Source organism: Syngnathoides biaculeatus, chromosome 6 (genome assembly GCF_019802595.1).
Source record: "Syngnathoides biaculeatus isolate LvHL_M chromosome 6, ASM1980259v1, whole genome shotgun sequence".
In the NCBI taxonomy this organism is placed as follows: Eukaryota; Metazoa; Chordata; class Actinopteri; order Syngnathiformes; family Syngnathidae; genus Syngnathoides; species Syngnathoides biaculeatus.
In genome coordinates, this window is record NC_084645.1 from 2,626,082 (window position 1) to 2,642,902 (window position 16,821).

General features: G+C 47.9%; 1 protein-coding gene across 6 annotated transcripts in view; it reads right to left on the minus strand.

Annotated features, from left to right (window-relative positions):
• ciapin1 (cytokine induced apoptosis inhibitor 1) overlaps window positions 1-13,168 on the minus strand; it is a 61,953-nt gene extending 48,785 nt beyond the window's left edge. The window contains exons 1-5 of one of the 6 annotated variants that reach the window (XM_061823635.1): window positions 12,545-13,168; window positions 12,340-12,403; window positions 12,138-12,265; window positions 5,837-5,999; window positions 5,614-5,757 (exon numbers count right to left, since the gene is read on the minus strand). In XM_061823635.1, coding sequence (XP_061679619.1) covers window positions 5,614-5,757; window positions 5,837-5,993 — 301 coding nt within the window. In that variant the 5' untranslated portion in view covers window positions 5,994-5,999; window positions 12,138-12,265; window positions 12,340-12,403; window positions 12,545-13,168. Of the gene's footprint in view, window positions 1-5,613; window positions 5,758-5,836; window positions 6,000-10,695; window positions 10,837-11,166; window positions 11,185-11,393; window positions 11,837-12,137; window positions 12,266-12,339; window positions 12,404-12,544 lie in introns of those variants that run through there. The other 5 variants (XM_061823632.1, XM_061823631.1, XM_061823630.1 and 2 more) reach the window with 5 other exon arrangements.
• Between the last annotated feature and the right edge of the window lie 3,653 nt (window positions 13,169-16,821).

Consider the following 16,821-nt stretch of genomic DNA (forward strand, 5'->3'; position numbering starts at 1 on the left):
ACTATATCATCTGCGAACATCATGGTCCAAGGGCATTCCAGTCTAACCTCATCTGTGAGCCTATCCATTATTACCGGAAACAAAAAGGGGCTCAGTGCGGTTCCCTGATGCAGTCCCACCTCTACCTTAATTTATTCTGACACACCTAAAACACATCTCACCGCTGTTCTGCTGCCCTCATACATGTCCTGTACTATTCTAACATATTTCTCCGCCACACCAGACTTGTGCATGCAGTACCACACAGTTCCTCTCTTAGTACTCTGTCATGGGCTTTCACTTGTGCTACAAAGACACAATGTAGTTCCTTCTGACCTTCTCTGTACTTTTCCACGAGCATCCTCAAGGCAAATAATGCATCTGTGGTACTCTTTGTAGGCATGAAACCATACTGTTGCTCGCAGATACTTACTTCTGTCCTGAGGCTACCCTTCACTACTCTTTCCCATAACTTCCTTGTGTGGCTCACCATCTTTATTCCTCAAAAGTTTCCACAGCTCTGAACATCATCTTTGTTCTTCAAAATGGGGATTAGCACACTTTTCCTCCATTTTACTGGCATCTTCACTCCCGCTAGTATTCTATTGATTAAGTTGGTCAAAAACTCCACAGCCAACTCTCCGAATTGCTTCCATACCTCCACTGGTATGTCATCAGGACCAACTGTCTTTCCATTTTTATTTCTGTACAGTGCCTTTCTAATTTCCCCCTTACTAATCATTGCCATTTCCTGGTTAGTCACACTTGCTTCTTCTACTCTACCTTCCATCCCATTTTCTTCATTCCTTAACTTACTTGGCACACTAATGGCACCAGTCAACATATTTCCATCTGTATCCTTAATCACCTTTACTTCCTGCACATCCTTACTATCTCTATTCTTCTGTCTGGCCAACCTGTAGAAATCGTTTTCTCCTTTCATATCCAACTTGGTCTACATGCCGTCATATGCCTCTTGTTTAGCCTTCGCCACCTCGACCTTTGCCCAACGTCGCATCTAAATGTATTCCTTCCGCCTGTCCTCAGTCCTCTCCAAGTCCCACTTCTTCTTCGCTCATCTCTTTCCTTGGATGACTTCCTGTATTTTGGTGTTCCACCACCAAGTCCTTCTCCCCTTTGCTACCAGAAGGCACCCCAAGTACTCACCTGTCTGCCTCTCTGAGTATCTTGACAATAGTATTCCAGTCTTCCAGGAGGTCTTTATGTCCATCTAGAGCCTGTTTCACCTCTTTCCGAAAGGCCACACAACATTCTTCCTTTCTCAACTTCGACCACTTGATTCTCTGCTCTACCTTTGTCTTCTTAATCTTCCTACCCACTGGCAGAGTCATCCGACACACCACCATCCTATGTTGTCAAGCTACCCTCTCCCCTACCACTACCTTAGAGTAGGTAACCTCTTTCAGATTACATCGTCTGCGCAAAATATAATCCATCTGGGTGCTTCTACCTTCGTTCTTGTAGGTCACTCTATGTTCCTGTCTCTTCTGGAAATAACTTCAACACTGCCAATTCCATCCTTTTTGCTAAGTCCACAACTATCTGCCCCTCAAAGTTCCTTTGGTGAATGCCTTACTTACCTATCAGTTCTTCATTGCCCCCGTTTCCTTCACCAACATGTCCATTGAAATCTGCAACAATCACAACGCTCTCACTCACTCTCTCTGGGATGCTCAGGACTACTTCGTCAAGAACTTCTCTTTCAACTCGAGGTCACAGCTTACCTGTGGAGCACAGCTGCTAATCACATTATACACAATACCCTCAATTTCAAATTTCAGTCTCAACACTCGATCTACTTTTCACCTAAGACATTCTTAGCCAGTTCTTCCTTTAAAATAACCCCTACTCCATTTGTCTTCCATTTTCATTTTCTCTTGGCGGTTCCGAGCAGAGCTCACGTGGCAGTTGGAACTGACCCGCTCCCGAGACACGCCCACGTGTCAGTTTCGACTGACTCTCCGCCTACTCAGGTTCACGTTGCCCTGGAAACGGATTCGCCACCGCGCCACGCCAACGTTGCTGTTTCTACGGATGCACTGCAAGCTCACGTGGCAGTGGGGACCGACCCGATGCCGCCTCATGTTGCTGTCCAGAAGGTGGCGACGTCTCCACAGCCGCTTCTCGTCCGTGCTCTGGAGTGGCAGTGGCGACCGGCCCGCGGACGCTCCACACTCCTGCTCTGTCGGCGACGGGCACGCCCTCACGTTCCTGTCCAGGAGGGGGCGGCGATGGCGTCGCCTTCTCACGTTCCTGTCCAGGAGGGGGCGGCGATGGCGCCGCCTTCTCACGTTCCTGTCCAGGAGGGGGCGGCGATGGCGCCGCCTTCTCACGTTGCTGACCAGGAGGGGGCGGCGATGGCGCCGCCTTCTCACGTTGCTGACCAGGAGGGGGCGGCGATGGCGCCGCCTTCTCACGTTGCTGACCAGGAGGGGGCGGCGATGGCGCCGCCTTCTCACGTTGCTGACCAGGAGGGGGCGGCGATGGCGCCGCCTTCTCAAGTTGCTGACCGGGAGGGGGCGGCCCCGTGGGGACCCTGGTGCTTGGCGTCCGGGTCGTCCTCCTGACCTGTCCACCCGGACGCCTCGTGTTTGGTGGCCTGGATGGTCACCAGTCTGGGGTTCACTACCGGGTCGGGTCGCGGGGGAAGTAGCTTAAGCAGGGATACCCAGACTTCCCGTTCTCCAGCCACTTCTTCCAGCTCTTCCGGAGGGATCCCGAGGCGTTTCCAAGCCAGCCGAAAGACAGTCTCTCCAGCGTGTCCTGGGTCGTCTTCGGGTTTATTTCCAGTAGGACATGCCCGGAACGCCGTATCAGGGAGGCGTACAGTAGGCATCCAAATCAGATGTCCCAGGCACCTCATCTGGCTCCTCTCAATGCGGAGGAGTAGCACCTCGACAGTGAGCCCCTCCCGGATGACCGAGCTTCTCACCCTATCTCTAAGGGAAAGCCCGGACACCCTGCGGAGGAAACTCATTTTGGCCACTTGTATCAGGGATCTTGTTCTTTAGGTCATAACCCACATTTCATGCCCATAGGTGAAGGTAGGAACGTAGATTGACTGGTAAATTGAGAACGTCGCCTTTCGACTTATCTCCCTCTTTACCACAACAGACCGATACAAAGTCCGCATCACTGCAGAGGCTGCACCGATCCATCTGTCGATCTCCCACTCCATTTTTCCCTCACTCATGAACAAGACCCCAAGATACTTGAACTCCTCCACTTGTGGAAGGATCTCATCCCCGACCTAGAGAGGGCATGCCTCCCTTTTTGGGCTGAGGACTCATCCCAGCCCCTTCTCACTTGGCTGCGAATCACTCCAGTGAGAGCTGGAGATCACGGGTTGAAGAAGCCAACAGAACCACATCATCTGCAAAGAGCAGAGATGCAATGCTCAGGCCACCAAACCGGACACCATCTACGCCTTGGCTGTGCCTAGAAATTCTGTCCATAAAAGTTATGAACAAAATCGGTGACAAAGGTGGAGTCCAATTCTCATCGGAAATGAGTCCGACTTATTGCCGGCAATGCAGACCAAATTCTGACAGCGGTCGTACAGGGACCGAACAGCTTGTATCAGGGGATTCGGTACCCCATACTCCTGAAGAATCCCCCCCACAGGACTCCCCGACGGACACAGTCGAATGCCTTGTCCAAGTCCACAAAACACATGTAAACTGGTTGGGGCGAACTCCCATGCATCCTCGATGATCCTGACGAGGGTGTTGAGCTTGTCCACTGTTCCACGGCAAGGACAAAAACCACAATGGTCCTCCTGAATCCGTGACTCGACTTCCCAACGGACCCTCCTCTCCAGTAACCCTGAGTAGACCTTACCGGGGAGGCCGAGGAGTGTGAACCCTCTAAATTTGGAACACACCCATGTGCTTCTTGAAAAGCAGGATCACCACCCCAGTCTGCCAATCCAGAGGCACTATCCCCGATGTCCACGCAATGTTGCAGAGGCGTGTCAACCAGGACAGCACCAAAACATCCAAAGCCTTTAGGAACTCCAGGCAAATCTCATCCACCCCGAGGGCCCTGCCACCAAGGAGCTTTTTAAACACCTTGGTGACCTCACGGCCACAGCTCAGGTCGTCTGCCTCAGCAATGGAGGTGGGGAACATCCTCCATATGGACTCAATGTCTCTCGCCTCCCCCGGACAATGAAAAAAGTTCTTTCGGAGGTGGGAGTTGAAATTCCTTCTGACAGGGGAATCTGCCAGCCGTTCCCAGTAGACCCTCACAAAACATTTGGGCCTGCCACGTCGGACCAGCATCTTCCCTCACAATCAGAGCCAACTCACCACCAGGTGGTGATCAGTTGACTGCGCCGCCCCTCTCTTCACCAGAGTGTCCAAGACATGCAAGTCCAATGACACGAAAACAAAGTTGATCATCGAACTGCGACCTTAGGTGTCCTGGTGCTTAGTGCACATGTGGAGGCCTTATGCCTGAACATGGTGTTCGTCATGGACAATCCGTGATGAACACAGAAGTCCATAACACCACTCGGGTTCTAATCGGGGGGATCGTTCTTCCCAATCACGCCCTTCCACATCTCAATGTCATTGCCCACGTGGGAATTGAGGTCACCCAGCAAAATGATGGAGTCACCCAAAGGAGCACTCTGTGATGTTCCATGTCCCTAGAGCAGCGGTCTCAAACTTGCGGTCCGCGAGATAATATTTTGTGGCCCCCACCTTAATATGAAAGTTTAATGTTAGTGCAGCCCTCAGGTTTTACATGAATGGCCCTTTTACAGTGTTGTGTGCTCAGCCAACTAAACATGCCACTCTCTGGCACGTGCAAGCAGAGAAATATTTTTATGAGTGAAAATTACAGCATCGTTGCCATGTACCGTTGTACTAGTAGTTTTGTACACAACTTGTTGACACAAGTATCTTTCTCAATCTTTTTTCTTTCACTCATTCTCTGAGCCACTTATCCTCACTAGGGTCACGGTGGTGCTGGTGCCAATCCCATGTATCATCGGGCAAGAGGTGGGGTAAACACTAACTGGTTGCCAGCCAATCGCAGGGCACATAGAAACAGACAGGAGTCAAACTCACAATCACACCAAAGGCCAATTTAGAGTCTCTAATGCATGTTTTTGGGGATGTGGGAAGAAAGTGGAGTGCCCATAGAAAACCCACGCAGGCACAGGGAGAACATGCAAACTCCAAACAGGCGGGGCCAGGATTTTAATCCCAGACCTCAGAACTGTGAGGCCAACGGTCTAACCAGTTGTACCACTGTGCTGCCTCGGAGTTTATCTTAATGTTTTTAACTTTTAAAAAGATGTTTGAGAAGATTGAATTTTCTTTTAAATTTTAAATTGAAATTGGCCGTGAGTGCACGTGCGCAGACACTGGGGCCAGCCTCGGCCGGACGCTGCCTCCAGTAGCCCCAAGGTAAATTGAGTTTGTGACCCCTGACCAGCCAAGGATCTAATCGCCAAGGTCTGCACCTTTGGCCACCGCCCAGCTCACGTCGCACTCGAATCAAATCGTTAAAACAAAAACCTTTCCACTGCTCGTTTCAAGGCATTGTAATTATTCCCCCATACTATACTGTACATTTATACAGACCATGATAATTGTATCTGACCTGTAACGGGTTCATCCAGAACTAACTTCCCACCAGGTTTGAGGACTCTGGCCATCTCTGCCAGAGTCTCTGAACTGTGGATAGAAAAGCTGTCCAAAAGAAGACAAGACAGCACCCAATCGAATGAGGCTGGAGCATGGGATGCTAAGGAGAGTAAGGAGAGAAAATCTCAACCTTAGTGAAATGATAACAAGGGAAAATAATAGTCATAGGTTCTACTCACTCAACAATAGCATTTCCATGTTTTCCACTGAAACGCTGCCATTTGCACCAACAATGGCACCAAGATCCTCTACAAACTGTATTAAAGTGGTAGGTGATGAGGGCTGAGTCCAAACCAACAGCACATTATCCCCCATTCTGATACCGAGGTCTGCCATGAGCTCCTGGAAGAAAAAAAAAACATTCATATAATTTCATGTTGAAATAAATCGCATCACGTTTTCACGTAAAAATTACAAAACCAACCAATGAATCACCATGTGCATGTTATCTAATGTTCAATAAACTTTCAAACATCATCACTCTCTTGTCAAACAGAAGAGCAATGGTCCTTATATGAACCCCTCACAGATTTAGACCAAATGGCTTTTTATTTTATTTCCATTCCACAGTTTTAAAATGCCATGGTGACATTAAACCGCAAGATTCTGTTGAGATGTTATGACTCCCACTGAGTTCTCAGCAGGATACGTGCAGCTACAATATGATTTGCTGCTTGGAGTCGGTGTACTTATGCAATACACACAGTAGTGAAAATGAAGTCCAGCATACAAATTTGACAGACTTGCTCTGCTTCTCGTGAGTGGATGTATGAATCAACATTAAAATTATTAAATCAATATGCCCACAATGTTAAAAAAAGAGGGGTTGTTATTTTGTTAGCTCCACTTGGGTCTCCTATTGTCAAATCTTGCATGTTGCCAATTAGACATACCCATCTGCCATTTACACAGCTCGCACAAGTCTCCCCACTTTTTTTCTTCTCTCCTGCTTCAGTGATATACTTGATTGTGAGCAGGTAGGTTTGTCCCAAATAACCATATGTGCACTAAAAGTGAGGGCCTGTGTGTATTAATGTGACAACTATCCGCCTTTTACAGCCACCTTTAACACTTCAGAACACAAGATGTGTGGTGAGTGTGTGAAGCTTTTTTCCAACAGTCTTTGAGAAGTAGATATCTGAGGTCACACACTGATGTTGGATGAGAGGACCTGGCTCTCCTTTTTAATTAAGTTTTTCCACACATTTTTGAGAATCTAGGGACAAAACTGCTGCTGGTGACTAGTGAGTGAATAGCTACCAACAACGGGGAAATAAAATGGCAAAAATTTTAAGGTAATGGTCAGCATGTTCATTTTTGGACAGCTGAGCTTTGTTCAAAATCTTTGTTATAAACTGGACTACCGTATTTTCTAGATTACACAGCACACTTTGTTTTAAATTGCACCCACTCTGTGTAGAGTTTTTTTTTTTTTGTCTGTTCAAACATATTAGCCGCAGTGGACTACATGCCACGGATATATACATACGTTGCCGAATTAGGTATTGACATGGAAACACTTTGTGAATGTTTATATACATACCTTGTTTCCAAACAGTGACTGAAACATGGCAGTAAGTGTTGGATTAATTTGATTAATTGTACATAAATTTATCCCATATTTGCTCTCATTTTGCTTTTAATGTTCTTTTACTCTGCTTAATGTGCTCAAACATTGTGATACAATGAAGAGTATTACAGAACGGCCTAAGGAAATAAAAAGAAGGATTCGTGGCGATGTGGCCAGAATGGGCTGGAGATGGTGAGACATCCTGCGTTCTCCTCGCGAGCAAAAGTTCCTCTCATCTTCCTTGCTTGAGAAAACTGTACTTTAAATGTCCTAAGTTGCATGAACCTGGCATACTGCTGATGTAATTTCTGATATCATACTTCAACTCTCATTGTCAAACACAACAAAAAAGTCATTTTTTATTTATCCTCTTCCTGTTTTTGGAAACCACTAAAGTCATTGTTTTCAGTGTAGGAGTTAAAAAGACCTAGAACGTCGTCATCATCTTCAGTGTGGGAGTTGAAGAGCCTCAGAACGTCTCAGTCACACAACACGTCAGTATCTCTGTCACTCGTTTATTTTCATCTCAAGACACTGTTAGCATTGAAGTTGTGCTGTTTTCTTCGGATAGCAGTCCAGCCTTTCGAAATCCGTTGGTGACAGTTAATTCTTTCACACAGTTCCACGCTTTTAAGATCCAAAGGCAGTCCTCAGAAAATGCACCCCTATGGGGGCACAAACCAGTACAATCTCTAGGCTGGTCCCAAGCCCGGATAAATGCAGAGGGTTGGGTCAGGAAGGGCATCCGGCAAAAAAAACTGTGCCAAACAAATATGAGCGTTCATCTAAAGAATCCCATACAGATCGGTCGTGGCCCGGGTTAAGAACGCCCGCCCCCGGCACTGCTTACCTGCAGGGCGTCGGTGGAAATTCAGCTACTGTGGGTCAAAGACAAAGAGGAGGAGGAAACCGGAGCCATCGTCAGAAGAAAAAGAGGAATGTACAAGAGCCTACAATTGAGCGTATGGAAGTATTCCATCATCGTCCCGATCAACCGATACTGCTATTTTTTCATCAGATGAGAATAAATCCAAGAAATCAGCGCTCGGCATAATGGTGCCCCATGTAATTGAGCCTTTGTTTCGGCACTGTACACGTCACATATGCTTACGTAGATCATGTGACTCACGAAAATGGCAGCGCCCCTGAAAATTCGTCATTGTCAATAAAAATGTTCTCAAAACACTATTAAATGAGAGAGGATTTAACATCACATTGTCAAAATAGGGTACATATTACATGAACTATTGATACACTGTTCATACAAAGCACTGGCATTCCCCTTTAAGGACGTCTTTACAATGTTATGCCTGCTGAAGGCACATTCTACATCAACTACGTCTTTGCAGTTGCACCAAACTTGTGATCAGCTGTCTACTGATGCTTCACGAAGTCAGCCAACTTCCACTGATGACTTTCAGCGGGTCAAAACATTTTTTCTTCCATTGTCAATACACCATTGGCAGAAAAAATTTGAGTCCCTCAATCTGAGCCACTTGAATTTAGAAAACCATTCCTGGCAAATCATTTGCCTGTGCCCTGCACGGGAAGTACATTTTCCGACAGCAGACAAATTTGTGTTGGGCGTCTTTCCCGCGTAATGAGCATCCGTCAAAGTTTGCTGCTGACAAACTGCACTTATTCCACTCCCATCCTTTGTTTTTCAGAAGATAATCCCAAAGGTTAATAAATTTTCCATACCATCCACAGGTATCATGAACCGGTGGTGAGAAAGTCTGGGTGTGACGCGGAACCCAGATGCAGTTGTCGCCAATGTAAAGAATTATTTGCTCAGCACCCGATATAGCTTCCAACGAAACTTTTGTCACGCTAAAGACATGAATCAAATACAAATTCTTGTAATATACCTAAAAGTCTATAACAGTTCAGAGTCGTATGGTAGGATAAACAGCCAAGTCACACGTTTAACATTTTTTTTTTTCCCACCATTTTAAAACTTTACTTGCCAGACTCACTATGTGTTCGCATATGGCGAGTCCCCTGTAACTTCCGAACATGCTCAGTACAGTTAACTTGCTATTCCTATTTCCGGATGAATATTGTTTGTTTAGGAGCAGGCTTGTTTAGTTAAAAACATTTATGAATTAAACATGTCAATTAATATTAAGACTACACAAAATAAGTGACATTTTTAAATATAATTTTTTTTATACTCGAAACAAATTTTACACAAGTGATTTTTCATGCTCGACTGTGCCGATTTGCGACCAGGACGGTGCGCAAGCGTGCTTCTCAAATCACAGTGAATGTGATAGTCATGTTCAAATTAAGAAAAAAGACTTTTAAATCACTCTGCTCAGGTACAGCAGCTGGTTGTTGAGCATAATTGGAGTGGATAAAATGGGGATGCCGGAGGAGACACCAGGAATCATGTGCAACCAATGTGCATGTGCAAATTGAGTAATTTCAAAGTACTTTTTTTTTTTATTTTTATTGTGTGCCCTCTTGTGTATTAAAATAATAAGAGTAATGAAACGAGGGTCGAAGTTTTTGCTATTCTGTTTGATGTGATTGAATTAATGAGATTTATTACAAATACCATGAAGTACACTGAAACAGGCTCCAGGGCCCCGTGACCCTCACCAGGATAAGTGTCATGGAAAATGGACTGCAATGGACCACACATACAATATTTACACATGAACTTTTATCTAATATGGCTGAGTGTCGGTCACAAAATGAACACATTTGTAGCGAGTTGTAAAAGCACACGGCATAAACCTTATGGGAATAATCAGACTCAGCCATATGTACTGTATACCAACCATCACTAAAAGACCAGTGTAACCCATTATTGCAGCGACTTTCTGCTCCGAATTGGTTACTCCGCTACAACAAGTAACATTAATTGGACACTCAAATTGCCCCTAAGTGTGATTGTGAGTGCGACTGTTGTCTGTCTCCATGTGCTCTGCGATTGGCTGGCAACCAGTTCAGGGTGTACCCCACCTCCTGGCCGTTGACAGCTGGGAGAGGCTCTAGCACTCCCTTCGACCCTTGTGAGGATAAGCGGTTAAGAAAATGGATGGATGGGTATTTCAATGTAGGCGTGGAGGCAACATGTACTGTCAATTCTACGTTATGAAGTACTACAAAGGAAATGTGGTAGGATTCATTCATACACACACATTAAGACGTGCATATTATTGGGCACATGTCCTGTTCTGGATTTGAGCGTACACCATGTTTCAGTACAAAATCCACACGTCTTTTACATTAGAATGAGGTTTCATGGCCAAGTATGTAACAACATACAAGGAATTTATCTCCGGCAGTCGGTGCTGCCCTGGTATGACATTCAGAACAAAGAAAAAAAGAGACATTCACTTAATAGGAACTATTCGTTGTCGGAGTCAAAGATGAGTAACCATCCATGTTATTCATTTGGATCAGTTAAGAGTACATCAATGCGCCACATTATGTTAAGTTTATACAGAGTGCTCTTACCCATTCGCAGTTCCTGTTATAGACCATTGCAATTACAATTGTGCAAACGGAGGAGTTTAAAGGGATGAATCGTGCGATAGTCTGCAGTATACCCGTATATACTATAATATAGACTGTTTTCGACTAACGTCGCACACCTTCCGATTTAGAACACGGGCGCCATTTTGGTTTGGTGAATTCACGTTAACACACGTAACTATCCAGGAATAATTTCAGAAAGGTGTATGAATGGAGGCACACTGCCATGTTATCAATTGCTCAAACAGGCGTTGTAGAGCGTCTTTCTTTCGACTGCCACCTGTGACCAAGAACCAGTGCAAGAAAACGGAGCAGTTATCAACCAAATGGTGACAACTGTGGCTGTCTTGTATGAGCAGAGCTGATCTAGCACCCATGTGTGAATGCAATGCACGTCTCCAAAATCTGCATTTTCTGTTTCATTATAATGTTTCCAAAAATGAATTACCGCACCATGTTTCGTGAGTTGAGTTAAAAATGTAGCCGTGGAAGTGGAGAAAAACGTGCAGTCTCCACTTGGGACTCGTCCCGGTCGAAACTCTGTCTCTCTCTCTCTCTCCCTCCCTCAAGGTAACAAAAACGAAAATAATCTATATCTCGTTCGTTGATATAATCAACATAATTTAACACAAGACTATAATCACGCGGTACATTAAAATTGCATTGTGCGGTAAACTAACCTTAGCAGTGTGGGGAGACAGGTTGCTTACAATGGATACCACCGCATAACTAACCCAGCAATTGATGAATTGGTTGTTGGCCTCCAGACCTTTGTAATTCCTTAGTTGGGCCACGGTATAAGCGCTTGTCGAGAACAGGAGATAATGGACGATGTCTGGATAGGTTACCGACGCCCACAGTTGTGTGTTCCATTTGTGTTTCTCCAAGGCATATGGGTCGATATTGTCGATCAAAGCACACTTCTTGTCGTAACGGTTTCTTGAAACAACATTTAATGAGCACCAATAACTTTCCAAAGTCTTTTTAGCCATTATGTGTCACTTTTAACAGTCGCACGAACATTTGTGTAACTCTAAAAGCATTATAGTGAATGGCGCGTCAGTAGAGTGAACCAACACGGCCTGGATGTAGTTACGTTGTCGATAACGGTCTAACGATCCAGTTTATTAATAGGTCCAAGCAGACGAAAAATGAGAGCAAAATCAAATGTAGCGATTTTATTTTTGTTCCCATATACTCGTGTGCGTAAATAACCAGCGACCCATTCAATTCTTACTTTACCAGATCAAGTCACGAAAAAAATTATGTGACGACATAGTTTGCACGAACCTTAGGGAACAACAAACGAACCGGTAAAGTGCGAGTCAAATGAACACATTAATCGTAAACACAAATATGTTGTTTTACATATTTTCTGAATAACTCGTTGCAAGACTCATGTAAATATTACTCATATGGCTTACTTTGGATTTGTCCTATTGTCTATCTTTTTCTTCTTTCTCCTCTTCTCCTTCGTCCTCTTCTTGTTCTTCCGCGCAGATATATAGGTAAATACGTGATGCAACTTTTGAACTCTGTGCCAACGACAAACCTAAGCAAAAGCGGTCAAAATCTTCAGCACATTCCATGTAAATTGACGTCAAAATATGATAAAAACAAGGATACCGCTACATGGCGCTGCATCTGGATTAGTTCACCGCCGTACGACTACAAGAGACCTGAAAGTAACCTATAATGTGGAAAAGCCATATTTACTCACATTTCTTTCAAACATTTAAATGAAGAAAGCACTTTATGTAATGAGCGTTTGAGCTGACAAAAAAGTAAACACCGGATAAATTGGTTGAGAAATTATTAAGTTAAAGCTTACTTTCAAGGTCCGTGCATCAGCTTTAATGTGAAGCTTGACCTTTCCAATATGGCCGTCTTGTAAGTTCGTCAAATTGCTTGTCATCTTCATTGTACATGCTGAAATGTTTCGTCTTCATATCCTTGTTCTCCCGGCTGATGGACAACTTTTGGTACGCCACGTTCTAAAATACTGATGAACAGCGCAATTCTATTGACTGTGCTGAATCACTTTAATCAATTCCATGAAAATATTTGTTCAGTCTTGTTTACATAATTCACCTGCGGGACTTCGAGTTGGGTTGTGGGGTTCGCACAGACGGTTTTTGTTGTTACACTTCCGGTGTTAGTTTGGTTGGAGAGTTCCCGCCGTAATGGGTTCACACTGTTGATGTCTGCATTAAAAACAAGGTTTGCTCCTGTGTTCAACACTCCGCGACCGACTCATTTTCTTCGGCGCTGGTGACCCGACGTCAGTTCCGGCGTTTTCCGAGACTGAACCGAAAATGGCAACGAAAATGGAGACGTCACCGGCAGCGTCGTTCGCGCAGACGGAGGCTCAATTCGCCCTCCACGGGATCTCGGATGATAACGCGCGTTATTACCACGTTGTCTCAGCCCTCGGGAGCTCAACGGCGGCCAGAGCAGTAAGTTTCATCACATCTCCCCCGGCCCAAGATAAATATGCTGGGCTCAAGGCTCACCTTCTCAATGTTTTCGAGCTTTCACTGCCAGAGCATGCGGGATGTATTTTGGCTATTAATGGACTGGGGGACAGCAAACCTTCCGAACTCATGGAAATGATGCTAAACCTGCTGGGCGCGGAGGAGCACAATTTCATTTTCTGGAACTGTTTCTCAGACCCATGTTCAGACGGCGCTCGCTAACTGTACTATCACTGAGCCCCGTGCCCTGGCAGAGGAAGCCGACCGTCTCTTCCTGGCCACCCGGCGTGCAGTTACACGCCGCCGGGTGCGGGTGTGCCATCCAGTAGGGGCCCCATCGCCACTGGCGGCCACGCTGGGATAGGCTTGTGCTATTTCCACGCCTGTTTTGGATGTTAGGAAGGGCCGTCTGGTGGACACACTGACTTGCTCCTCGATTGCCTGGCTTGACATGGCCCAATTTCTCCTCTGCCACAACTAAACATGGGGTCGAGCACCACATTGAGACCAAGGGTCCCCTGATTCACGCTAGAGCCCAGCGACTCGACCCCGAGAAGCTAGCAGTCGCTAAGTCAGAGTTTGCCAACATGGAGCGCCTGGGCATCGTCCGCCTCTCGGATAGCCCGTGGGCCTCGCCGCTACACATCGTCCCTAAACCGAGAGGCGGGTGCCGACCGTGTGGTGACTACCGCCGCCTTAACGATGCCACTTCACCCAACCGCTATCCTGTTCCACACATTCAGGACTTCTCTGCCCACCTGGCGAGCAAAATCCTGTTCTCCAAGTCGACCTTGTGCGCGGTTATCACCGGGTTCCCGTGCACCCCTCAGACGTTCCCAAAACGGCTGTAAACACACCGTTTGGCCTGTTCGAGTTTCTGAGGATGCCGTTTGGTCTCAAAAACGCGACCCGTTTAATGGATTCGGTGCTCAGAGACTTGCACTCTGTGTTCATCTATGTGGATGACATCCTCGTCGCCAGCTCCTCGGAGGAAGAACATCTGATGCACCTTAAGGACCTCTTCGCAAGACTCGAGTAGCATGGCCTGATCATCAACTTGGCGAAGTGTGTTTTCGGGGTGCCCTCCCTCCAGTCCCTCGGGCACCTCAACGACAAAAAGGCGCCGCCCCACTTCCGGCAAAGGTGGAGGCCGTCCGTCACCGCTCTTCCCCGACCTCACTCGGCTCGGGGGCTCTGAGATTTTCTGGGGATGGTGACCTTCTATCACCGCTTCATCCGCCCGGCTGCCCATACCATGTGCACGCTGTATGAGGCTCTTAAAGGCAAGGCCCCCAACCAGGACATTGAATGAACGGCCGAGAGGGTTGAAACCTTCCAGGCCACGTAGGCCGCGCTGAGTCGTGCCGCTATGCTTGCCCACCAGTCACAGGGTGCCCCCGTCGCTCCCACTACTGACTCATCGGACTACGCCGTTGGGGCCGTATTCGAACAGTGGGTCGGCGGCGCCTGGCAACCGCTTGCCTTTTTCAGCCGTCAGCTGGTCCCCAGGAAACGCAAATACACCACATATGATAGGGAGCTCCTCGGCCTCTGGCTGGCGATCCGCCACTTCCGTTCCCAATTGGAACGCCGTAAGTTCACGGCATATGTGGACCATAAACCCCTCACTTTCGCCATGTCCAAGGTGGCCGAGCCGTGGTCCACCCGCCCGCCAGCAACGCCAACTGTCGTTCATCCCAGAGTAAACTACGGACATCCAACACATCACCAGCAAATCCAATATGGTCGTTGGCACTGTGCATCTGGGTCTCGACTACTCCCGCATGAGCGCAGACCAGGCCTCGGACCACAGGGTTGCAGGGCCTCAAGACTTCTGACACGGGTTTGCGCCTGGAGGAAGTCGCTTTTGGCGACTTGGGCGTCAGGTTGTTGTGCAACCTATCAGCTGGCCAGCCTCGGCCGCGAGTCCCTGCGAACTGCCACCGAGCTGTTTTCAAGGCAGTCCACAACCTCTCCCACCCCGGCAAGAAACCATCCGTGAGGCTAGTGTCCCAGAAGTTCGTGTGGCGCGGGCTTAAGAAGGATGTGCAGGCATGTGTCGACTCGTGCGTGGCCTGTCAGGGTGCTAAGGTGCATCGCCACACAAAAGCCCCCTTAGAGCCCTTCCCTGTCCCCGAGAGGAGGTTCGACCACGTCAACGTTGACTTGGTGGGTCCGCTTCCTCCCTCGCGCGGTTTCACCTACTTGCTCACCATGGTTGACAGGACGACCTGCTGGCCCGAACCCGTTCCCCTCTCCTTGACGACGCGTTCATCGGCACGTGAGTTGCGCGCTTCGGGACCCCCGTCCAACCTTTCCAACTGTGACCCTCAGTTTAGCTCCGAAGTCTGGAACGCAGTCACTGAGAGTTTGGGGGTTAAACTGCACAGCACTACCGCCTATCACTCCCAGGCGAACGGTATCTGTGAGCAGTTCCACCGCTCCATTAAAGCAGCCCTGCGTGCCGGCTTGACAGATGGCAACTGGTTGGATAAGCTCCCGTGGGTCATGCTTGACCTCAGGTGCGCCTCCAAGGAGGACCTGATGTCCTTGTCCACCAAGCTTGTCTACAGCCAGGCCCTGCGGGTCCCCGGCGAATTCATCCCTGACACCACAGTGCCTTGGTCTGCAGCCAGGCAATGGTCCTCCCTGCTGGAGGCCGCCAAAGGGTTCACCCCAGTTCCCACATCGCAACATGGCACCCCGGCTCCTCCGTTGCCTGCGCTCTGCGGATTTCGGGTTCATTCAATATGATGCCCACCATGCCCCCCCACTCTCCCATACAGCGGACCATTCAGGGTCCTGGAGCACAAAGATAAGAGCCTGCTCATGGCGGTAGACCCGAGACTTGTTTCTATGGACAGGGTCAAACCCGCTCACCTGGACATTGCCCAGCCTTTGGGGTTGGCTCTCCCCCCACGCCGGGGTTGTCCAACTTTGCCCTGCGCCCCTGCACCTGCTGGGGTGCCCTTGACCCCGCCAGGGCTCTTGTCCCTTGACTCAATGGACAGTGCGGCCCCGCCCCCCTCGGCCCGTGCAGTTCACAACCGCCGGGGTCGGTCGTTGTCCCTCCACGGCACGGGGATTTTGAGTATGGGTGAATTCTCGGGAGGGGCTTGTGTGGTGTTTACATAATTCACCTGCGGGACCTTGAGTTGGGTTGTGGGGTTCCGCACGGACTATTTTTGTTGTTACCCTTCCAGTGTTAGTTTGGTTCGCGAGTTCCCGCCTAATGGGCTCACTCTGTAGATGTCTGTATTAAAAACAAGGTTTGCTCCTGTGTTCATCACTCCTCCTCCGACTCCTTTTCTTCGGCGCTCCAGTTCACTGAATCCTTCTGTTTTTTTTCCCACAAAATAATTTCAGAACGGCGGCACGGTGACGCGGGCAACACGGTGCAAAGGTGAAAAGCGTTGGCGTCACGGTTCTGAGATCCTGGATTCAACCCCGGACCCGACTGTGTGGAATTTGTTTGTTCTCCCCGTGCCTGCGTGGGTTTTCTCTGGTTCTCCGTTTTCCTCCCACATTCCAAAAGCACGCATAATTGGACTCTCTAAATTGCCCCAGGTGTGATTGTAAGTGTGGATGTTTGTCTCGATGTGCCCCAAGATTGGCTGGCAACGGTTCAGGATGT